The sequence below is a fragment of the Macaca mulatta genome, chromosome 16 (genome assembly GCF_049350105.2).
Source record: "Macaca mulatta isolate MMU2019108-1 chromosome 16, T2T-MMU8v2.0, whole genome shotgun sequence".
NCBI classification, from domain to species: domain Eukaryota; kingdom Metazoa; phylum Chordata; class Mammalia; order Primates; family Cercopithecidae; genus Macaca; species Macaca mulatta.
In genome coordinates, this window is record NC_133421.1 from 36,327,740 (window position 1) to 36,352,225 (window position 24,486).

Sequence of the window (24,486 nt, forward strand, 5' to 3'; positions counted from 1 at the left end):
TATATGTAGGGACAGGGTCTTCCTACCTTGCCCAGGCTGGTCTCAAGCTCCTGGGCTGAAGTGATCCTCCTGCCTCAGCCTCTCGAAGTGCTGGGATTACAGGAATGAGCCACCACGCCCTGCCCATTTTTCTAAGTTGGATTATTTTACACTCCAGTCTGCTGTGAATGACAGTTCCAATTGTTCCATATCCCAAGCAATTGGCGATTGCCTACAAATCATGTGGCATGATGAAATTGTTCCTGGTGTCCATGGTGTCCGAGAGGATTGCAAAGAATTTCCCTTCCTTTCTCTCCTTTCTGCTCCTCCTGTACTGTCTACTCCTTAAATTGGTCAAATTCTACTTGATCCAGGAACATAATGGGGATGGAGAGTGCAGATAGCACACATGGCCTCAGTCTATGGGAGCATCTCAAAGGAATTCGTCTGCAAATTCTAGTGCATCTAGGCAGAGCACAGGAAGGAAGAGAGGTGCAGACTCACGTATGGCCCTGGGGCACCTGCCGTCCCCTTGAGCCTGTACAGCCCTTACCCGCCCAGCCCCAGCTTGAGTTCTGGGCCTTCTCGCCAGCACATCACTGGGACCTGGTCAACTTCAGGTCAGTTTATTTCATGGCTCCCTCCCCCCTCTGCAGCCTATCCTGTTATTCTCTGTTTCGGCCAATTATTTCCTCTAACTAGGTGCTGAAGCCAAATAAAGGCAGTTCATGCCATATGTCCCTTTCCAGCCCCATGTCACTTGAAATGTTCTATTATGTCCAAGACTTCTCTCCCCATCCTAAAGCGCAGAAAATAAAGATAGAGAAGAGCAGGAGAAGAAAGAGAGATTCACCGAGAGGGAGGATCAGAAGCTCCTGGGCACCCCATACTCTAGAATAAAAATCTTCATTATGGTGTTTTTTTTGCAAAATATTCCCCTCTACGTAATTATGTTTTTACATGAATAATATAAATTTAAAGAGGAGAAACACTTTTTGAAGAGTCTGAGAATCTTCATATAGCTCAGGCTACCACGAATTAGCTGTGCGACCTGGGGCATGCCCTTTAGACTCTGAGCCTCAGCTTCTCTATATGTAAAATGGGTTGAAGCCGCCCTTCCCCACCAGCACCCCGGGGACAGGCAACGCCCAGTCCCATTATTTTCTGGACTCCGTGGCCAAGCGTGCTCAGGACACACAGCCACATACTTCTGGGCAGTGTCATCTGGCAACTCGCTGTCATGTCAATGTGGTCAAGCACTGTAGACCTCTATGAACCAAATATGCTTCAGGCTCGGATTGAGCACAGGAGAGGGAGGAGGGAAAGGTCACTGGGACTGGGAGTGCCCACTTCCCTCTGTGAGCGTCACTGCAGTTCACCCAGCACCCTACCTTGCTCTCTCTGGACCCACTTCCTCTTGCTGCTGGCTCCTCCCCATTGAGTAACAGCCAAGTTGCTTTGGTTTCTATTTCTTTGTTAAGTCTTTTCCTCTGCAAAGGACTTCCTGGCAGGTGTGAAAGGCAGCGGTGGCCACAGAGGCGGTGGAGAGATGGCCTTCAGCTGTTCCCAGGCTCCCTACCTGAGCCCAGTGAGTTCCGGGGCCGTGGGCACAGGGCTGCCTCAGCCAGGGGGACACAGCCCTGGGGCTCTGAGGAAGCAACTCCTGGGTGGCAGGGGATAGGGGTAGGGGCAGGCCAAAGAGAACACAAGCAGGGCAGAAATGTCAGTGGAGGTCATCCTGGCACACCTGTGCCACACTGAGCTCGCTCATGCCTGGAGGGATGCTCGTCCCCACGAGTCATGGGGTTGACATGTTGACTGAGCTATCCCGTCCTGTCCTGTGTGCTCAGGGGGAGACATGTAGAGCGGGATGGTTCATGTAAAGAGGAAGCAAGCATGTTTCTGGGACAGTAAGGACACTACCCGGCATGGTAGTTAAGGGTGCTTACTGAGAAGATGGCCTCCCTGGGGTCCAACCATTTACTGGCTAGTGGTCTCTGGGCCTCAGTTTCCATATCTGTAAGATGGGAATAATACTTGAGCCCCCCATTCCCAGGGTTGGGCTATGGATTAAGGAGGTAGTGTGTCTAGTGTGTTTGAATGGTGCCTGGAACACTGTCAGAGCTTTGGGAGTGTTTCGTGTTATTGGGAGTCCGGGGGCAGCAGGGAAGGCCTCCTGAGGAGGTGTCTGTGCTCTGAAGGGTGAGGCAGAGTTAACCAGTCGTGGGCATGTGAGGGCATCTGCAGAGGGGCAGTCTCAGAGGTGAGAGGGGGCGAGGACTGTCCCTGCAGTGTGGGGTCAGAGGGCTGCAGGTGCCTTGCTGAAACCCTGTGAGATTTATGAGTCCCCTTCATACAGAGAAAATTTCAGGCTCAGGGAGGCGAAGGCCAGTTGCCAAATGTCCCCAGATGGGAGTGGCAGCGCCAAGAGCCCAGGAACCTTCAGGGGTCACTGTGTCCTGGGCCGGGTCCTGTCATTGGATCTCACCCCGCCTTGGCAAAGAGCTTCCCGAGGGGCTGGAGAGGGTGGGCTGATGGGCCCTTCCTAGGTGGGCAGAGGCAGGGTGCTGAGGGCAGGGAAGCTGCCAGGGCCCACCCCAGCAGAGGTCAGGGTCGAGCTTGGGTGCCCTCTGGTGACATTGAATCCAGAATGAGGCTGCCTAGGTTCTGGTCTGCAGGGCTCGGCTCTGCTTTCTGAACTCCAGAGGAAGAGTGGAGAAAGGAGGCCTGTTTCCTCCTGGCTGTCACCAATGACCCCTCAGCCACCCTGTGGAGGCTCCTGAGGTAGGACCTGCACAGATGGGCACTGGGGGAAGCTGGAACAGGCCGCAGGTTGGGGGTCTTAGGGTCAGCAGGTGCTGCTTTGGGCATGTCACCCTGTCTCTGGTTTTCTGTCTGAGAGGGGATCCCAAAGCTTCTTCCAGGTTATTTCAGGTTCTGAAATATTATTCTAGTGGCTGATTTTTACTTTCTAATCTTTGGATTCAGAAGGAAAATTCTCCTATGGACATCAGAGAGTTAAAACAGGGCCTTGGAGCCCAGACAAGAAAGACGGTCAGCGCAGCCCCCGTGGGTGTCCAGAGCACCCCTCTACCCCACAGGGCTCCCCTGGAGTGGGACACTTAAGCTTCACTCGGTGACCCCTCTGGCAATCGGAGCCATACTTCCTCCACGTGCCGACAGTGGGGGAAGGTCACGGGGTTCGCTGTCCTGCTGAGGAGGGCTGAGTGCCAAGAGGGCCTGGCTTGGAAACGTCACTCCCTCTTCTTGTCCGGCCTTATCTAGCTCAGCCTCTTTGGAGGGCCGTGCGGAAGCTGGAACCACCTGCTGTGTGGCCCAGGAAGCACTGGGAGAGCCAGGAATAAGGACGTTCCCAGCTTCCTCATGAGAGGAAGCCTGTGTGGTGGTTAGAAGTGTGGGTGCTGGGGTTCAAATCCCAGCTCTGTTGCTGACCAGCTGTGTAGCTTTGGGCAAGTGACTGAACTTTTCTGTGCCTGAGTTTTCTCATCTGTAAAAGTGGCCGGGGTTGCTGTGAGGATAAATGTTCCTGGTCATGCCCAGAGCCCTCACGGACACACATGGATCCAAATGCCACAGTAGCCTTAGTTGATCAACCTCAAAACAACACATTTGTTCTTACAGTGTTGGAGGTCAGAAGGCTAAAATCAAAGTGTCGTGGAAGGTGGCCAGCAGGACGGTGGAGGCTCTGAGGGAGTGGGGCACCTTCACTAAGAGCCACGTACTGGCTCCTGCTGGCGGGCAGTCTTGTCCAGCCAGGCTGAGCTCCCCACTGTCGGGGCCAAGCCTGGGTGTCCTCTGGTGACGCTGAGTCCAGAACGAGGCTGCCCACATTCTGGTCCGCAGGGCTCAGCTCTGCTTTCTAGACTTCCAGATAAGAAGAAGAGGAAAAGTCCCTGGTCTCTGGGCACAACCAGGAACAGAGAGCAAGTTCTGACTCAGCAGAGGGATCGATTCGTTCCATGCAAAGAGCTGCACTGTTAAAGGCTGGCACGAGCCGGGGCTCAGCACATGGCATCGCACCCAGTCCTCTCAGAACCCTGCCGGGTGGTGTTACTGTCCTACCATTCAGAGGAGGGAAGTGGGGCACAGGCAGGTCAAGCGACTTGGCCAATATCAGAATTGCTAGTGTACATGAGCCCAGGCCCATGGGACCATAAATCCAGTGTAAAAATCCATCCTCCTGCACCCTATGGAACAAAAGTAGGTCCAGTTATTTTCCTGGGTTTCCTGGACACACAGATCTAAATTCCACAGCGGCCTTGGCTGGCCAATCTTAAAACAACAAATTTATACTCTTAATGATTCTGGAGGTCAGATGTTAAAATCAGCGTGTCAGCAAGGTTGTTTCCTTCCGGAGGCTCCAGGGGAGAATCTGTTTCTTTTCCTTTTCCAGCTTCTAGGGGCTGCCTGCATGCCTTGGCTTATGACCCCTCCTGCCATCTTTAAAACCAGCAGCTTTGGTTGGGCCCAGTGGCTCATGTCTGTAATCCCAGAATTTTGAGAAGCCGAGGCAGGAGGATCCCTTTAATCCAGGAGTTCCAGACCAGCCTGGGCCACAAAGTGAGACCACGTCTCTACAAAAGATAGACAAAAATTAGCCCGGTATGGTGGTGCATGCCTGTAGTCCCAGCTACCTGGGAGACTGAGGTGGGGGGGTCATGTAAGCCAGGAGAAGTGGAGGCTGCAGTGAGCTGAAATCGTGCCAACACATTCCAGCCTGGCTGACGGAATGAGATCCTGTCTCAAAAAAAAAAACCAAAACAACGAAAGAAACAAACAAACAAATACACAAACCAAAAAAAAATACAAACCAGCTTCTTCTTGCATCTGTGCTCCTGTTGTCACATCTTCTACCTCTGACACTGATCCTCCTGCCTTCCTTTTATACGACCCTTGTGATCACATTGGGACCACCTTTAAAATCAGGACAATCTCCCCATGCCAAAATTATTAATTTAATCACATCTGTGAAGTCCCTTCTACAACATATTCACAGTTGCTGGGGATTTGAATGTGGATGATTCTGGGGGGTGGCCCACTGATAACCAGTGTTATAAGTTTCTTATAAATCCTTCCAGAGATATTTTATCTATAAATAAATAAATAAATAAATAAATAAATAAATAAATAAATGCAAGTCCATAGCCTTCCCCCATTCACTTTTATACAAATGGCATCATTCCATATCGGTGCTCAGAGTTCCGTCTTCCTCTTTTTCTTTTCTTTTTAAGGCTACACAGAACCTATTACATGGAAATACCCTAATTTATTTCACCTTTTTCCTGTCAGAGGACTTTTAAGCTCTTTCCAGTGTTTCCTTTATAATCCTTTGTGTTATAATGCTGCAATGAATAACCTTGTTTGTAGGATGGTATTCAATTTAAAAACTCACTTTTCAGGCCAGGCATGGTGGTTCATGCCTGAAATCCCAGCCCTTCGGGAGGCCAAGCCAGAAAGATCACTTGAGCTAGCCTGGGCAACACATAGAGACCCCATCTTTACAAAACATTTTAAGATTAGTGGGGCATGGTGGCATGTACCTATTTGGTCCCAGCTATTCAGGAGGTTGAAGCGGGAGGATTACTTGAGGCAGGGGGTGGAGGCTGCAGTGAACCATGATCACACCCCTCACTGCACTGCAGCCTGGTCAACAGCATGAGAACCCATCTCTAAAAAAAATAAATGAATAAATAATCTCGTTTTTCAGAATTGTGGGGACACTATTAAGATATTTTGAAACCTCACAGAGCTTTTTTGGGGAACTTCTTGCCTTGGAGATTAGCCTGCCCTGTCCCACCCCATGATCTGTACTTGCTCTTTCTGCCTCCTGGCTTCCTTGTATGTACTTGCGAGCCCATGTCCATCACGCTCTGCCTTCAATTCTAGACGCTGTGGTGTGAATACGCTTGAGTGGAGGCCGCATGCTTCCCAGGAGGGTGTGTATTTCCAGCGCTGACTCTCATGATAGTATGAAAGGCTCTGGAGAGAATCACAGGCCTCCACAAACAGACAAGGGGAAAAATCTTCCACAGACATGTTTCAGGAATAACAGGCTTCCCGATCCTAGGTCATGCTGGTCCATACCTGGATCAGGCTGACTCTCCTTCCCCCACACTGCGGGTGTAGACAGGGACAAGAAAGAGAAGTCAGAGACACAGAGAAGCTGTGCTTTGCTTGAGGTCACTAAAGTACTTAATGGCAGAGTTCAGAGCTGACCTGAGGGGCAACAAAAGACACCCCCTCAAATCCATGGGGAGCAGAGTCTGTCTGAGTCAGATCCCAGATTTCCTGGGGCTTTCACGGAGCCAGGTGTGTACACTGAGCGAGGACGGGTTTCCCAGGGTTCTGTGTGGTCACACAACTCAACAATACAGACCAGAAAGCAGTGGCCAGTAGGCTGAATTTGGCTGGTGGGTGTTTTCTGTTTGGCCTTCACAGTGTTTCTTCTAACTTGTTATTATAGGAAATTCAAACATGCAGAGGGAATTGTACCATCAACAACACACACCCATCACTCTGCTCCAACAACGATCAACACTGGCCTATCTTGCTTCATCCTATACCCTCCCTCACTTGCTTCCCTTCCCACCTTCAGATATGTGGAAGCAAATCCAGAGATACCATTCCATTGCAAATATTTCACTGTGTATCTCTATAATATGGGAATTTGGGAGGTTTTGAGACAGGACCTTGTTTTGTTGCCCAGGCTGGAGTGCAGTGGCGTGATCATGGCTCACTGCAGCCTCCACCTCCCAGGCTCAAGGGATGCTCCCACCTCAGCCTCCCAAGTAACTAGGGTTAAAGGTGTGCACCACCACACCTGGCTAATTTTTTAAATTTTTTGTAGAGATGGGGGTCCCATTATGTTTCCTGGGCCAGCCTCAAACTCCTGGGCTCAAGTGATCCTTCTGCCTCAGCCTCCCAAAGTGCTGGGATTATAGATATGAGCCACTGTGCCCAGCTAAGAACTTTTACATAATCCTTTTTGACAAATTTTTTTCCCCTAGAAATTAGAAAGTTTTATAGAAAAAAAAATCCAGATTTCTGTCTTCTCTTAAAAATTTGGAAGCTCTGCCAATCCTGGGCCCAGATGGTAATCACTGGTTAGCGCTGAGTAGATGTTGACTTTTTAGATGAGGGGTGTGACGTCTACTTTGCCACAGTCCCCGCCACTCCCTACCTGGCCATCTGACTCATAACACATCCCTGCCTGGCTCCTTTAGGCATTTAATTTGTGTTGGAAATTGACCTAAAGGAGATTTTAGAGAAGACATTAAAAACCTGAAGAATGTGAAAATCAGCCAGGAGATAGAACTGTGCTTTAATGCGGGTTATAGAACCACACTGGATATGAGGCATTTCGGAATAAACTTTGAAAATTGGAAGTATCAGTTTGTGAATTTTGCTCAGAGAGACCAAGGTGGAGGGTGGGTGACAGTGGAGAAGCATCTCCTATGTGCCAGTCTCTTCCATCACAGGCCTTTTCTCATGAAATCATCAGTCACATGCAGTAGGAGAAACACCTTCCCATTTTACAGATGAGAAAACTGAGGCAAAGAGAGGTGAAGTAGGCTTCCCAAGGCCACTCAGGTCATGAGCAGCAGAGCTAGGATTCAGACCTGACTCTGAAGTGATGCATCCTCACCATGGCCCATCGCTCCTTTAAAGATCCCTGGACAGAGAATTTGACGAAGTGGTAGCCCGTGGGGCCTGGGATGGGTGAGGAAACTACACTAGGGCTTGGGGCTGCTGAGGGCCTGAGGGAAGGAATGGGGAGCCCGGGGGCAGAAGTAGAGGAGGCGGCTGCCCCATGGCTGCAGAGGGCATCTGGGAAGAGGCTCTGCTGAAGGTGGCCAGGAGGGCAAAGGTCACGGTGGCCACCGTTATATGGTGGTGGTGGGGAGAGGGGCATGGCTTCTTCTTGACCCTCTTGGGTGAGTCAAAGATTTACCCTCCAGACCCCTGATGGGTCTCTTTGGCCCCTTGAGCCTTCTGAGTCCCCAGCCAGGGCCCTGGGCACTTTGCTGGGAGCTTGGCAGGAGGTCCGGCAGCCCCCATTACTACCTAGTTCCTTACCAGCCCGGGGCGTCCGCCTGCCTCTTCCCTGCCTGGAAGGAAGGCCTTCAGCCTGGTGCGTTCCTGATGCAGCCTCCACCGCCTCTCAGACTCTCACACAAGCTCAGCTCCCTGTCGTGTCCTCTCAGGGCCAGGCTTCTCCTTATCACAAGCTTAGACTGTCTGAGTAACTAATTGGATTTGTGTCTGCCTCCACACAGGACCCTAAGACCCCTGGGGCTGAGACTCCGTATATACTGGTCATAGCCGCACCCCATCCCCTTGCATGGCGCTGTCACACCCAGGCCGGCCACTGACTAGCGCTGGAAGGCAGCAAACAGGAGGCCGGCCACCTGACTGATGGCCCCACACCTTCTCCCTGCAGGCCATCCCCTTTTCTGGAACTATCCAAGGAGGTCTCCAGGACGGACTTCAGATCACTGTCAATGGGACTGTTCTCAGCTCCAGTGGAAGCAGGTGTGTGTGTGTAATGGATGGAAACCTTTCACTCCAGCCTCGTCCCTTAGTAAACCACTGGGCCTGGGAGCCTGGGTTAGTTCAAACAACAACATCCAAGCTCACGTGCCTGGCTCAGGGGAGGCCCAATGCGTCCCTAACCCATGCTGCCGGGCACCACTCCGCAGGCACAACCTGCAGCCAGGGGCGCCATTAACCTGGACTCCGGGATGAATGGGGCCCTGGGAGCTGGCGGTCTAAGGAGGGAGTGGGATGGTCAGAGTTGGAGGATTATGTTCTGGGTTGAACCTTGCACACTGTGACTAAGAGTTACAAAAATCAAACCTCCTCCATTTCCCATACTGCTCTCATCCACTCTGAAGCTCTCCTTCTGCTGATGTGAAAATATTGAAAATCGCCATCAAAAGTAATTTGGTCTCTTTTGGTTTCAAGGCCTTTTCTAGAAACTACTAAGTCAATTAAAATACTAACATTGTATCAGGGCAGTTTCCCACCCCCTCCTCCCTCCCAAGGTGGGCTGTCTGGGAACAAAGAGGAGCTTACGTGGCTTCTCAGGGGCTGGGAGGGCCCCCGACCCTCACAGAGGTCTGGCTGCCCCCTTCTGAGGCACCCTGACCGGGTGGCACAGAGGTGTGCAGCTCTCTCCTGGCTTGCTGGGAGACCACGGGTGGCTGCCTGCTGAAGTCTGCGGGGCCCACAGAAGAGCCTCTGGTCTCATGGCTCGCTCTCCAAGGTCCCAGGGGACCTCTCCTTAGGACCTTCTGGGCCTCACAGATCCCAGTTCAACCTCAGCTCGGCCACCTAGATTCTTGGTGACCTCCTCCACCATTGCCATCCTGCTATGGGACTTCTCTGAGAGCCTGCAGTGCCCCCAGGAGATGCCAAGGGCAGGGAGGCCCCTGATCCCCCTGAACCCTCCAACCAGGGAAATCAGGACCAAGCCTCTGATCTTCCACCCCTTCCTCTCTCCCTCTCCCTCCGCCTCCCCCACCTCCCAGCACCAGGAGGGCTTCCCACTCCCATCCTGTGGAACAGACAGATCCTACCTCAGAGGGCGCTCTCCTCTCAGGAGCTTTCTGCCTCTCCCTTCCTTGGGGCAGGAATTTCCAAAGGACTACAGGGATGAAGCTGAAGGACTCCAAAGGAAAAAATACAAGCAGAGATATTTCAGATGCAATCTTCTCCATTTATTCATTTAATTAACTAATTTTTTTCTTCTGAGACAGGGACTTTTTTTCTTTCACTCAGACTGGAGTGCAGTGGTATGATCGTAGCTCACTGCAGCCTCGAATTCCTGGGCTTGAGCAATCCTCCCATCTCAGCCTCCAGAACAGCTGGGACTACAGGAGTGCACTATGATGCCCAGCTAATTAATTTTTTTTTTTTTTTTTTGAGATGGAGTCTTGCCCTGTCACCAGGCTGGAGTGCAGTGGTGCTATCTGGGCTTATTGCAACCTCTGCTTCCTGGGTTCAAGCGATTCTCCTGCCTCAGCCTCCTGAGTAGCTGGGACTACAGGTGCGTGCCACCATGCCCAGCTCATTTTTTGTATTTTTAATGGAGATGGGGTTTCACCATGTTGCCCAGGCTGGTCTCGAACTCCTGGGCTCAAGTGATCCACCCGCCTTGGCCTCTGTGTCCAGCCCCAATTTCACATGCTCTTTACATTTGTTCTCTTCTTTCCATGTGCTGGCCTCCAACAAGTGTCCACTGGCACGGGAGGCTGTCTCTTCTAGGCATGCTTAATGACATCCATCTTTGGTATCAATTGGTAATCACTTTCAAAGACCTATGCTTCTTGTTTGCTAATACCAGCACTTTGCCTTAACCATTTTCTACTTATTTTTAGCAAATCATGCTGTAAAGGCAAAATGTAATAATTAAAACAAAAACACATTAGATCCAAATTAGAGAAACAAAAACGATGCCAACCAAGCAGTCTCTGCCATGCAGGTTGTGTGCAAGATCCAGACAAATGCAAAGCACAGGTGCTCCTGTGCCTATCCCTGGCAATAAACCATGCCACAGAAGACCGTTTGCTTTTCCTGGGCCTAGGTTTGCTGTGAACTTTCAGACCGGCTTCAGTGGAAACGACATTGCCTTCCACTTCAACCCTCGGTTTGAAGACGGAGGGTACGTGGTGTGCAACACAAGGCAGAATGGAAGCTGGGGGCCCGAGGAGAGGAAGATGCACATGCCCCTCCAGAAGGGGATGCCCTTTGACCTCTGCTTCCTGGTGCAGAGCTCGGATTTCAAGGTGAGCAGGAATCCCCTCCCCACCTCTCACCCCCGGGACCCTCAGCCCTATCAGGTGAATGGCTTTTAAGTAATCACTTTAATTGACATTCAGCCAGAGTGACACCACTATACAGATAACACGACCATTTCCTTGTAAGGTGATACCCATGGCTGCGTAGTCTCCTTCTGCACCTTCACCTGAATCTACAGGTGCGCCTGCTGTTTCTTTTACTATGAAAATAAGAACTAGGGGAGTCATCACGTTGCTGTTTGGTGTTGTGTGTCTTTGAATTCCAAGCTCATTCCATTCCTCTGCTGTCACCATTCCTCCTCTCCAGGTCGCTGGTAACATTTATTTTTCAGCGACATTGTTCCAGCCTTTATCCAGGGTCTATTAAGGGTATAGTTTTGTAAGCACATTGCAAATTACCTTTGCAAGCAGAGTAGGTTTCTGGGCTTGAGAAGCCCATGGGTCAGTCAGTCTGAGTATGCTTATCTGAGATAAGGATGTTCCCATCCACTCAGTATGCAACCCGAGGTCACTTCTCCTCTGTTCCCCATGAGTATTTTATGCATATTTAAATAATACCCCTGCAGTCATAAAAAAGAATGAGATCATGTCCTTTGCAGGAACATAGATGGAGCTGGAAGCCATTGCAGGAGCAGAAAAGCAAACACCGCATGTTCTCACTGATAAGTAGGAGCTGAACGATGAGAACACATGGACACAAGGGGGGAAACAACACACACTGGGGCCTGGTCAGGGAGGGAGAGCATCAGGAAGATTAGCTAATGGATGCTGGGCTTGATACCTAGGTGATGGGTTGATCTGTGCAGCAAACCACCATGGCACCCGTTTACCTAGTTAGCAAACCTGCACATCCTATACACGTACCCTGGAACTTAAAATAAAAATGGAAGGGGCTGGGCACGGCGGCTCACCCCTATAATCCAAGCACTTTGGGAGGCTGAGGAGGACGGATCACTTGAGGTCAGGAGTTCAAGACCAGCCTGGCCAACATGGTGAAACCCTGTCTCTACTAAAAATACAAAAATTAGCTGGGCATGGTGGTGGGCACCTGTAATCCCAGGTCCTTGGGAGGCTGAGACAGGAGAATCGCTTGAACCACTGCACTCCAGCCTGGGTGAGAGTGACACTCTGTCTCAAAAAAAAAAACAAAAAGTTGTAGGAAAAATAAATAATAAATAAATGAAGCCCCAGGTGAGCTAAGACTAGAAAGACAAACCTACTGCAGTAAATGACCAGAAGAACGAAAACCCAACCACTGGAGCCCAGTAGAGACTCGGGTTGATGCCCTTCGGGTCACACACGTTCCTGTAACTGGCCCCACAGTGAGGCCCAGACTCAGGTCTTCATTTTCTAGAAGGAGGGTCCAGGAGCGCAGGGGGGGTCCCCATCCCGGTCTGGGGCGCCTGCCCCGGAACACATGCTCTCCTGTGGCAGGTGATGGTGAACGGGAGCCTCTTCGTGCAGTACTTCCACCGCGTGCCCTTCCACCGTGTGGACACCATCTCTGTCAATGGCGCTGTGCAGCTGTCCTACATCAGCTTCCAGGTCAGACTGTCCACCTGGCACCGGTCCCCGGGGCTGGGATGCAGGGCCCAGCGTAGCTGTGCCTAGGCCCTGCTGGGTGGACCCAAGCCAGTCTCCTACCCAGGTGACTCTGGGGACAACCTCTGCTTCCCTGTCCCAGTGCCTGCCCGCCCCTTCTCCTCTGTCACTCTGCCCCTCCTTCTGTGTCACCTGCCTTGGTCTCCCAGACTCCTCGGCTGCCCCTTTCTCTTCATCCCTCAATTTCCATCCTGGTTAGGAGGCCATATTATTCTAGAAAGAGCCCAGGCTCAAGAACCAAGCTGAATCCAGTTCAGATTCCCAGCTCTGCCATTCATCTTCTGTGGGATCTTAGACAAGCGACTTTGCCTCTCTCAGCCTCGGTTTCCTCATCTGTAGAATGAGCATGGTCATTGCCTGCCCCCCATGGGTTGTTGTGTGGTTCAGTGAGGAGACAGATATCAGAGGTCACACAATGGCCCCCTGAGCCCACACCGGAGTCTGTTTGACCTCTGTGTTTTAAAGACTTTGAATGTGTTGCCAACATCTGAAAAGTCAGGAGAGCCGGGTACCGTGGTGGAGGTCTGCAATCCTGGCTACCCAAGAGGTGAGGCGGGAGAATCGCTTGAGCCCAGGAATTCAAGTTGTGCCTGGGCAACACAGCAAGACCCTGTCTCCAAAAAAATTTGTTTAAATAATAAAATAAAATAAATAAAACTAAAGAAGGTCAGAAGATACCAATACCACGTGAAAAATGGGAAGATTAGGGTAGGCTGGGCCCATATTCCCACAGGGCACTGGCAGCTGGATGGGAGCTGCTGTTACCCTTTTGGCATTCAAGGGAGCTCCCTGAGATGAGTGAAGCACACAGTAGGCCCTCAGCAAATCTGGGCTCCTCACCCTTTGGTCCTCATCTCTCATTCCCTCCTTCCCTGACTCTCTCCCTTACTGGTGGGAGGGAAGAGCTGGAGGGAGACTGCCCCCCTGTGCTACTCACCGGAGCCTGGCCCTTTCCCCTCCCGCCTCGGCATGGTCCTAACCCCCTTGCCACATCCCCCTGCCTGCCTGGTCTCTCCCTCTTGCCCCTGCCTCTGCCTTTCAGCTTCTTCTTGGCTCCATTAATGCTTTTCCTCACCAGCCGGTGCCTTTTGTTTTAACAGAACCCCCGCACAGTCCCTGTTCAGCCCGCCTTCTCCATGGTGCCATTCTCCCAGCCTGTCTGTTTCCCACCCAGGCCCAGGGGGCGCAGACAAAAAGTGAGTTCGACACAGAGGCCCTGGGTGGCTGAGCAGACAGCAGGAAAGACCCAGGGTCTGAGAGGCCGGCCCCAGCCAGCAGGACACCAGGGCCTACGGGCACCATCGTGCCCACTCAAGAGTTCCCTGTCTCTGTCCGCTGGGCACCCAGAGCTGGGGCCCTGGGAGTCGCCCTGGATTCTTCACTCCCCCTTCTTTATGTCTCTCCAAGGCACCAATGTATCTCCCTCCCAAAGTCACCAACGTGGCCCAGGCCTCTGGGATTCCTCACCATGACGACAGGGGTCCAGTTCCCCACCCCCCACACCCAACCACTGCCACAGTGACCTTCTTATAAACAAATCTGATCACACCCTCTCCCTGCTTAAAAATCTTAACAGCCCCAAGCCCTTCAAATAAAGCCCAAATTCCCCAGCAGGGCATACAGATTCCTTCCGAGTCTGGCCCCAGTCAACCTCCCTGCCTCACCCCCAACCCACGAAGCTCACGCAGCCTCCACGGCTCACGCGAGGCCCTCTCGGGCCACCATGCTTTTGCATATGCTGTCCCTGGTCCCGGAAACACCCTCTGCCAGCCTGTCCCCAGCACACGCCTAATTGCCCTTCCATGCTCTGCCTAAGTGTCTCTCCTCTGGGAGTCCTCCCTGCCCAGAATATTGTTGGACGCTCCCACCATGTCCCCATGGAGTCTGTACATATCTGTGCCATGCCAGTTCACAGCACCCCATTGTAACTGTGTTTGTGTGTCTGTCCCTGTCACTCCACCCCCATCTCCCTATGCACATGAGGCCCCAGAGGGCTAGGACCGTGGCTTGTTCATTTGCAGAGTGCCTGGCACTCAGTAGGGGCTCAGTGAATGAATGAATGTGGAATGTGGTTCTCACAGCCAGGAAGAATGGGATACCAGCCAGGGCAAGAACAGTCTACTGGGTGGGGCAGGATCCAGGATAAGGAGGCGAGCAGCCCTTCCTCTGGCCACTCAAGCAGTGGGGACTGGGAGGAGGGGCACTTGGTCTACACAGTCTTTCTATGGCCCATCACGGTACAGACAAGGCACCTGCCTCCTGCCACACTGACTTCAGGACTGGTTGAGCCCCAGGGAACTTTTGCAGGGCAGCCCAACTTTGGCCCTGGCCTTGACCCTGGGGGTGACAGAAAGTGTGCTGGATACAGTCAGACAGAACTGGCTGCCGTTTTGGATTTGGTCCCTTCCACCTGGGCGAGCTTGGGCAAGTTGCTTAATCTTTCTGAGCCTCACTGCCTCACCAGGAACACAGGAGCTGAGGCTGCTTCCCTCATTGGAAAGCACTGAAGCCCAGGAATCGACCCACAGTAGGCCTTCAACAAATACCCCTTCTCACCTTACGGGTGAGATATGGCACTGGAAGTAACGCTCTTGGCTGTGGGAGCTACAGAAAGCAGTGAGGACTCCAGCAAACCCAGCCTCCTCTCTCTGGAGAGGAACAAATGGGGATACCCTACCCCCAACCCCAAAGCCCTGTGCACCTGGGGGTAAAAATCTGGGGGCCACGGGCTCAGGAAGGCTTGCTTGGGAGAAAGAGGGAGGCGGATGTGTCTGGGGAAGCATTCCAGAGCACAAGAGCCTCCCTGGAGTTCTGCCATTGTCTCTTCCCGTTCTCTGGTGCCCTCGATAACCACCGTTCTGACTCTCCTCACTCCTCCAGCCTCCCGGCGTGCGGCCCGCCAACCCAGCTCCCATTGTAAGTCTCTTGCTTTCTTTTTGGATCCTCTTCATTTTGGCTCTTCTGGGCTCATGGAGGAGGCGGGGCCGGGCATTGGGCCTCTCCCATTGGGAGTGGGGAGGGCAGAGGCCAGGCCCTTGACCGTCTGCCCAGCCTGGCGAGGTGGGGGGTTGGATGTGGTTGGCTGGCCGTGATGAAACAACCTGAGTTGCCAGCCTGTGGGCAGCCACGGAAGACCGTGTCCCACATTCCCTTCTCCCACCTGCAAAGGGAGGCTAGGCTGAGAGACGTTTCCCTGAGAGGAAAGATGGGCCAGAGCCACCAGCGTCCCCATCTGTCTTCTCCAGGGTTCTAACCTTTGCCCTCCCTCATCCCCTTGAGAGAAGAAACAGCTGGACCCACCCTCTGTGGGGTCTGTGGGGCCATTGGGCTGATTACGCCCCCTGGAGGTGCCTGCCGTGTGGCGCCCTCTGGTGGGAGCTGGTGGTCTTCACATGGGAGAGCCTGAGTGAGAACTGGTTTCTTTCCTCCAGACCCAGACAGTCATCCACACGGTGCAGAGCGCCCCTGGACAGATGTTCTCTGTAAGTCTACAAGTTCTGGCCAGTTCACAGCTGCACAGTGTCCTCCTTCACCAAGAACTAAACTCCCTAGAGCCCCAGAGTCAGGAAGAAAGCGGTTTAGCAAGGAGGATGGGGACATCTGGGGCTGAGTCCTTGGCTCAGGTGACATGTGGCTAAAGCTGTTCTTGGGACAGCAGAGATTCTGGAAGAAGCAGGATTTATCCAGTGGTGGAAAAGGCAGGTCCCCTAGAGACCGGGAGGGAAACTGGTCCACCTGTCACCAAGTGGGGAGTGCAGTGGCCCCAGCACCCGGATGTGAGGTTCCTGGCCCTGCGTCCTGGGTCCCCGGGATGTTACTCCTGAACACAGGCTTAAGCTGTTCTCCTGATGGTGTAAATCAGGCCGGAGGCTTAGAATTAGTGGGGCTGCCTGTGGAGGGGTTGAGGGGCAGGTGACCGTGGTGGGGTCCGGGAACACGGCAGGAAGTTCCAGGAAGGCTAACATGAAAAGGGAGGTGGATGGGAGAGTCCAAGGGCCAAAGCCTCACGAGGTCAGCCTCCCAGTGGAGGCCCCTCTGGAATGCGTGGGTGCGCGTGGGTGAGTGCTCGTGCACACATGTGCTCTCCCATTGAATTTCCTGGTTTCTTTTCAACAGACTCCCGCCCTCCCACCTATGATGTACCCCCACCCCGCCTATGTAAGTGGTTTCTCAGGGAGGGCGGAGGTTCTGTTTGTGGTGGGCAGGCTGGGGGTGAAGAGCTGCTGCAGGGGTATCCACTGGCCTTGCAAAATAAAAAGCAGTCCTTTGGTAAGCTGAAGGGCTTCAAAGCATCCCAGTGAAGTAGAAGACTGTGGAGAGGAGTTTTCAACCTTAAAACTGTCATGTCAATGTGAGCACATTGCATGGCCCTCCCTTTTCACCCCACGAGTCTTGTGTTTGGCCAAAGTTCCTTTCGTGACACTAATCTAAGCCCATGAATTTGAGGAGCACTGGAAAGTTTTCCTTTGGCTTTTACGGAACCAAGTAAAGCTGTCACGGGCTTCTTCTCAGCTGACAGCCCAGATTCATGGGAACTGGTACAGTCCTCCCCTTCCGTGTGGCAGCTGCCCTAGCTGCCACTGGCTGCTCTGTCCCCCTTCTTCCCACAGCCAATGCCTTTTGTCACCACCATTCCGGGAGGACTGTATCCATCCAAGTCCATCACCCTGTCGGGCACTGTCCTGCCCAGTGCTCAGAGGTAAGGCAAGGGCTCCAGTGACCTCTGGGAAGAGAGAGCCCTTCAAGGTCATTCCAGCCATTCCCCTGGCTTCGGGCAGGCTGCAGATGACGGGGAGGAAATGGGGCTCAGAACTCAGAGGACAAAGCTTCAGGTGGGCCGCCCACCCCAGGTTCCACATCAACCTGTGCTCTGGGAGCCACATCGCCTTCCACCTGAACCCCCGTTTTGATGAGAACGCTGTGGTCCGCAACACCCAGATCAACAACTGTTGGGGGTCTGAGGAGCGAAGTCTGCCCCGAAAAATGCCCTTCGTCCGAGGCCAGAGCTTCTCGGTGAGGCACCGCAGTCTGGAGCTCGGAGAGGCTCCTGTGGGTGCACAGGGAGAGGGGGAGGGGTAAAGAGGTCTGGGGTGCCTTGAACAGGATGGGGGCAGATGCCTCTGGGATGAGGACCCAGAAGAAGAGAAGGTGGCCAACAAATTATTATTATTATCATTATTTTCCTGCACGAAGGAAGTGTTGGGATCTGCTTTTTCAGATGAGGAAAGAAACTCACAAGTGCAGGTTACTTGCTTGCGGTCACACAGCCAGTAAGTGTCAAATCAGATCCAAGAAGGAGGTGTTTTTCATTTCTTCACTTATTCAACAACCATTTTCTTGTCGCCCGCTTTGTGCAGGAAGCAGCCCGCGTGCTGGGGACGCAGTCATGAAGCAGGCAGACCGGGTCCTGCCTCCAGGGGGTTTACAGTTTAGGTGGGGAAGGAACAAGGAAAGTAAAGCATGGACAGATTGTCACAGATAACGACAGTGCCACGCACAAAGCAAAACAGAGCGATGAGATAGAGCGAGCCTGGGAGGGGCAGCGAGGGCCAACGTGCAGAGGCACGGGTGTGGCCTGTCCAGGAACAGCAGGCAGGCGTGCTCCGCCCTGACTACACATTCAAACCACCCAGGGAGCTTACAAAGGAAATATCAGCGCTGGGGCCCCAGCCCAGGCCAGCGAGGCGGTCAGCTGGGCATTCGCATTTTAAAAATATGCCTTAAGTGATTATACTCTGCAATCAGGGTTGAAAACGGCTGATGTAGGGCTTTGCAGCCATGGAAAGGAGCTTGGATTTTAACACAGTGAAAAGCCACACAGGAGTGTTTCAAGCCAGGGAGCAACATTCTTTGATTTGTGGACAGCTGTGTGACCTCGGGCAAGTGACTTAACTACTCTGTGCTTCACTTTCCTCATCTACAAAACGGAGCTAAAAATCATGAATTTCCTAGAGTTGTAAGAATGGAATGAGACAGTATCTGTAGCATGCGTAGGACAGTGCCTGGCACATGGCGTGTGTGATAGGAGTGTTAGCTATTGCGAAGGGAGGGAGGTTTTAACATTTGTATCCTGACTGCCTCATGGAGAAGGCATTGGGGTGGAAAAGACCAGTTAGGAGGCTGATGCTGCAGGAGCCCAGGCCCGGAGCACTCCTGTGTGCTGGGCCTGAGGGATGCAGACAGCACAGGCCAGTTCTCCCGTCCCTGATGGGGTGGGAACAGTATTGTAGGCCAGGGAACAGTACAAGGGAAGGAGCACGCACAGCCTGTTTAGTGAAGCGTCGTCACTCAGTGGGGATGGAGCGCAGGTGAGGGGCTTATTAACATCTGAGGATGGAAGGAGGGAGGGAGGGATGGAAGGAGGGAGGGAGACAGGGGGCTGCAGTGTGAGTGGAGGACTTCCCAGGTGTAGTGCAAACGGCATGATCTCTGCACAGGTGTGGATCTTGTGTGATGCGCACTGCCTCAAGGTGGCCGTGGATGGTCAGCACCTGTTTGAATATTACCATCGCCTGAGGAACCTGCCGGCCATCAACAAACTGGAAGTGGGGGGCGACATCCAGCTGACCCACGTGCAGACATAGGCCGCTCCCTGGCCCTGGGGCCGGGGCTGGGGTGGGGGGCAGTCTGGGTCTTCTCATCATCCCCACGTCCCAGGCCCAGCCTTTCCAACCCTCCCTGGGATCTGGGCTTTAATGCAGAGGCCATGCCCTTGTCTGGTCCTACTTCTGGCTACAGCCACCCTGGAACGGAGAAGGCAGCTGACCGGGATTGCCTTCCTCAGCCGCGGCAGCACCTGGGGCTCCAGCTGCCCAAATCCTACCATCCCAGGAGGCGGGCACAGCCAGGGAGAGGGAGGAGTGGGCAGTGAAGATGAAGGCCCATGCTCAGTCCCCTCCCATCCCCCACGCGGCTCCACCCCAGTCCCAAGCCACTAGCTGTCTACTCCTGGTGGGAGGTGGCCTCCTCAGCCCCTCCTCTCTGACCTTTAACCTCACTCTCACCTTGCACCCTGCACCAACCCTTCACCCCCTCCTGGAAAGCAGGCCTGATGGCATCCCACTGGCCTCCACCAACTGACCGGAGTTCAGGGGACTGGACTCTTCAGGGGACTAGCTCCTTTCCCAGTGTCCTTAAAATAAAGAAATGAAAATGCTTGTTGGCACATTCATGTGGGTTGACCGTGGCTGCTTTAATTCATTTGGAGACATTTTGGAGTCTGTGGAATCAGGCAGGGGTGCTGCTGAGAGGAGTGGGACGGGAGAGCATGGACTCCCTTTGGGCAGGGGGTCCTGACCTCCCACCTCCTCCCAGAGGGTGTTGGAGAAAGCAGGCTGGGGCTCTAGCCTTTTGGGCAGGAGTCTCGGACACAGGAAAGGTGGTCATGGGGGACCCCAGGAAACAGCCCCAGGCCTCCAAGATGGGAGAGAGGCTGGGGCAGAGCCTGTGAGGGCCACAGCAGGGCCAGAGCTGGCTCCTCAGACCTGGCGTCCCAGTGGGAGGAGGTGGCTTGGGGAAGGGGTGTCAGGAGAAGCCGATCCAAAGCACCGTCTGGGTGTGTGTTCCATTGTGGGTCTCCCTGGCATTAGGGGTTAGGGCTTGTGTGGGAAAAGTGGTTCTGTGTCCATGTGTGGGGTTCTGCCAGCCACTGGGCCACCGCCAGACAACCCAGCTCCATGTCCATGTGATGCCAACACATCCTGCTCGGCCCAGCAAGAATTCAGTTCCTCAGGCCCCAGTGTAGTCTTCGGAGCGGTGGCACCAGCAGCAACTGGGAGCTTGTTGGAAACGCGGCATCCTGCGCACCCCCGCCCCCTCCACACACACCTACCTAAGAGATCAGAGTCTTCATTTTCACAACACCCCAGGGTGTCGTGTGAAGCTCACCTCAGGCAGATCACCTGAGGTCAGGAGTTCGCGACCAGACTGGCTAACGTGACAAAACCCTGTCTCTAGTAAAAATAAAAAATAAAAAAAATTAGCCGGACGTGGTGGCAGGCACCTGTAATCCCAGCTACTCAGGAAGCTGAGGCTGGAGAATTGCTTGAACCCAGGAGGCAGATGTTGCACTGAGCCAATAGATAATGCGCCATTGCACTCCAGCCTGAGTGACAAGGGCGAAACTCTGTCTCAAAATTAAAACAAAACAAAACAAAACACAGCACAACAACAACAAAAAAACAAACCTGGGAAGCCCTGGTACAGGAGTGGACTCCTGGCCGTGTTGCTGAGACGCACAGCTGTTGCGCAGGGCACAGAGCTTTTCTAGAGTCTGAGGTTGGTAATGCACCTTCTCCTGCCACCTGAAACTCTGCTGCTAGAAATGGGAGGGAAGAGAGAGGGGCAAAGTCGGCCAGGGCGGCCAGGAGGCAGACACCAAACCCGAGCTGGGAGCCATGTGTTGCCAGGACCCCAGTGGCCCCTGCTGAGCTCCTTCATTGGTTCTGACCAGGACAAGGAAATGGGGCTCAGTCTCTTAAGAAGTCTTCCTTGGCTAGCTCCAAACCCAGGAGGGTCCCCAGTCCCTTGGAAGAGGATGCAGTGGCTCACACTTGCCTGGACATGCTGCCTTCCCAGGGGTCACATCCATATGAGACAAATTCACATGGGACAGGTGGCCCCAGAGCAAAACGCTTTCTAAGGAAGTATCTAAGAAGAAGCTCAAGGCCTTCCCTGAAGCGCTGGCCTCACGCGAGAATCCCGCCCTCGCCAGACCCGGTGTCAAATCCTTCATGTGGGAGACAGGTCTGTGCCCCATGCCCTACCACAGGTATTTGGACAAGCACGAAGCTCCATCTGCTGCTGTCACACCTGGCAGCCATTTCAGAGGAGCCATGGCCTGCCTGGGGTGTCCCTCTATGGGGGATCTGTTCAGGCTGTGACATCCACCACCTCCCCACTCTATATAACTCAGGGCCACGTTCCCTACAAAACATCCCACCCCCCCCACACACATACAGTGTGATTAAAGTAAAATTCCATCATATAAATATCTCCATCAAGGAACCATACAGGGAAGGCCCAAGTAGCCGTTGGGAACAGACTAGGGTGTTAGTTTTTTAAACAGAGGCATAAATAACTACACAAGGCAGTTAAACACACAGTGCCGCAACAGCACCACCTGGTGGTCACTTGAAGTGGTGCACTCAGCAGCGGGTTCCATCTTTCACCCACTTGCCAGGTCTAGCATTGAAGATTTCGTCTCCAAGGGACCAGGGAGGCCCCAGCTTGAGACAGGAGGCTCCGATCAATCCAGGGTGCTACTTGGTAGGAGGTCAAGTAAAGGGCTTGATGGGGAACGAAGTGAAAAAATAAGATGTGAGGCTAGGGGATAACACTTTCCTCCATCTCCCCAGGCCCTGTGACCTCAGATAATGCAGAGCTGGCTCCGTGGTTAAGTTCTGTGCCGGCAGTTTTAACCCCTCCTGTGGGCCGTCAGAGGGCTGACATCTGCAGGCTCCAGGGCTGCGCTGCCGCCTTGTCCGCTTGTAGGTAAATACAGCACCAAAGGTATCTTCATGAAAGCACTTCCGGCTCTCAGGTGGAAACAGAGACCAACGTGTCAAGTCCAGGCTGGGATGAGCCCCTGGGGCTGCCCAGCTTCCCTGTCACGTGGACCTTCATGAGCCATCTGTCTTCCCAACTGTCATACTTAGATTGTGCTGGAATCTGGTTTAGAGCCTAACCCCGCTCAGCACCTGCTCTGGAGCCGGCCCTCTAACCATCTCCAAAGCTTTACTTGGCATTCCCATGTCCTGCCCAGCGCTCACCCCCCACCCAAGAAGTGTGAACTCCAGGAAGCGTGAGCTCCGAGATAAATATGTTTGGGAAACGCTATGTCCTTGCTTTGCTCCCAGCCTTGAAGGGTCCTGACGCACAGCAGCAGGTTGAAGCCCCCCAGAAGCCTTGTAGTAAAGCAACGTGCTTGCCTTGGCTTAACTAAGCCTGTCCCAGGCTATTCGACCTTGGAACCTTTTTGATGCCAAATATCTACTGACCCATTCAACCCATTTGGGGAAATGCCTGTTATCTCCTCACTGTCCTTCCAACACGCCAGCTCAACTCCCACCCCCGGCCTTTGTACCTGCTGCCCCTCCAGAGCAGCCCCGAGTGTTTCCTTCAGTATCCACGGGGCTCCTCCTCGCTATCTCGGGTTTATTCTCAGACACCGCCTTCCAGCTCTGCCTTCCCTGGCCGCCTATTTACAATTACACTCCCCAGCGTTTCCTGGGCTGTTTCCTGCTGTTTTTCTCTGAAGCACTACACCTCTTTCTTTTGGGTTTGTCAGCCCCAGAAGAATGTAAAGAATTTTTGCCTGATTCATTTACTGGTCTCTCCCTAGCACATAGTAGGTGCTCAATAAATGTTCAGTTGAACATATGAATGTGTCTTAGGGAGAGTATGGAAGTGACAGTCACAGGCTTTGGAACCACAGAGAGGCAGACTGAACTCTAGGCTCTCACTGCTGTGGACCCCGTAGGCCTCCTTCCCTCTGTAAAACAGGGTGCCTCCCTCATAAAGTCCTCGACAGGACTGAATGAAATGCCACATGAAAATCCCTGGCAAGCACTTGGCCCCGTGGAAACCCTTGATAAATATCACTATTATCTTCATCAGTGAAATGCAAGCCCTTGCTGCCGCGGGGATGCGGGTGAGCAGACACCGGCCTGGGTGTGAATAAGAAGTGTGAGGTTCACACGAGGCTGACGGGGGGCAGCCTTGCTCTCCCCTGTGTTCACAGCCTTGCTTTGGCCACACAGATACTTTCTGAAAGGGGGTTTGGGGAGAGGCCAAGGAGACTCTCCTGCCCCCATTCCACAGACGGCAAAATGGAACCCATTCACCCGACTTCCCAAAGCTGCGACCAGTCCGGGATGTGCAGTGGGGCCTTCTGACAGCCCACCCAGCTCAGATCTCAGCCACTGCTAAGATTCTCTTGGGGTCCAGAACTTTTCTGGGCCTGACTCCCCTGGGTCTACCTGCCACCCCTGGTCCTGGCTCCAGTGGCCTGTGCCTTGGCCAACACCCTCAGCCCACACACCCACTACTATACCTTGAGCTGAAAGAAATAGTCCTCGACCTGCTCCTCATTCAAGTTCAGCTTGGCAGCCACCAGCTGCTTCAGGGTGTGGGCCACATCCCAGGCCATGCGCACATCCCCACAAACATAGAGGTGGCCCGGCTCCTCGTGGAGCACACGGAGCACCTCGCTGGCCAGCTGCTGCCGCAGGATGTCCTGAACATAGACCTGAAACCAGAGGAAGTGGTGGGTCCAGTCCCCAGCTGCTGGGGACAAGGCTTGCAAGCAGGCCTGCTGGCCTCAGGGAGGCGGGGAGAGGGCACTCAGGGGTGCGGAGTGAGTTCCCTCCCAGCCAGGACCTTGCACGGGGCCAGGTTCAGGGTGAGGAGGAGCACAGATGCCCCGGGGGCTGGGCTGGGAGTAGAGAGATAAATGCTGGACACAGTCCTGTCCTCGAGGAGTTGACCATGCAGTGGGGCTCCCAGACTGTCCCTGAATTTGCCATGCTTCAAAGAGGCATCAATAAAGGCAGTCCCCCCGCCCAGGGCTCTGCCTACACCCCAGAAAAAGGAGCCTCTCAATGCAGACTGTCCATCAGGTCTCTGCAGGGTACGGATCCCGGGCTTCCCAGTGAGAAGGTCCAGGAGTCAGTTGGGGACTCTCTCCTCCTACTCCACACGGGCTGCCCACTGGCCCCAGCATTGGGCACAGAGCACTGGACCCGAGAGGTGCCCTGATGGGACAAATGTGTGAGGGCTGAGAGTCTGTTCTGACACCCCAGGCTTAGGAGACAAAGAGGCCCTGGGGGCAGCAAAGCCCGTCTGAGGGACGTGGTGGAAGCATCGGCCGCCCTCCAGCCTTTCTGGGCTTGAGCATAGCCAGCCTGGATCACCTCTCCCCGGGCAGTTGTGTGTCCCGGGGGCCTGCTGGGGACTTCAGCAGACTGGGCTCTGGGGTTAACTCGCGTGTGACCTAGGTTAGTCCTGGACCTCTCCGGGCCTGTTGCTTATGCTGTATGACAGGGCGTAACGCTCTTCACAGCATCACTCTGATGGTTGTGAACTA

The 24,486-nt window shown here is 53.6% G+C and overlaps 2 protein-coding genes across 10 annotated transcripts in view; one reads left to right on the forward strand and one right to left on the reverse strand.

Annotated features, from left to right (window-relative positions):
* Window positions 1-1,473: 1,473 nt before the first annotated feature.
* On the forward strand, window positions 1,474-19,572 carry LOC100427967 (galectin-9). Of its 9 annotated transcripts, none has more exons than XM_077970566.1 (11): window positions 1,474-1,567; window positions 8,441-8,532; window positions 10,586-10,787; window positions 12,234-12,344; window positions 13,502-13,597; window positions 15,282-15,317; window positions 15,833-15,895; window positions 16,518-16,559; window positions 17,012-17,100; window positions 17,252-17,414; window positions 18,839-19,572. In XM_077970566.1, exons 1-11 carry the CDS (start codon window positions 1,529-1,531, stop codon window positions 18,983-18,985), a joined length of 1,080 nt encoding a protein of 359 aa, XP_077826692.1. In that variant the 5' UTR covers window positions 1,474-1,528; the 3' UTR covers window positions 18,986-19,572. The 9 variants fall into 9 exon arrangements, with proteins under 9 accessions (XP_077826692.1, XP_077826695.1, XP_014974370.3 ...); XM_077970569.1 differs by having other exon boundaries at window positions 17,340-17,414; XM_015118884.3 differs by having other exon boundaries at window positions 15,833-15,883.
* A 2,264-nt stretch (window positions 19,573-21,836) lies between these two features.
* LOC114673005 (nitric oxide synthase, inducible-like) overlaps window positions 21,837-24,486 on the reverse strand; it is a 45,314-nt gene continuing 42,664 nt past the window's right edge. The window contains 3 exon segments of the mRNA XM_077971031.1: window positions 21,837-21,886; window positions 21,889-21,937; window positions 23,455-23,649. Coding sequence (XP_077827157.1) covers window positions 21,837-21,886; window positions 21,889-21,937; window positions 23,455-23,649 — 294 coding nt within the window.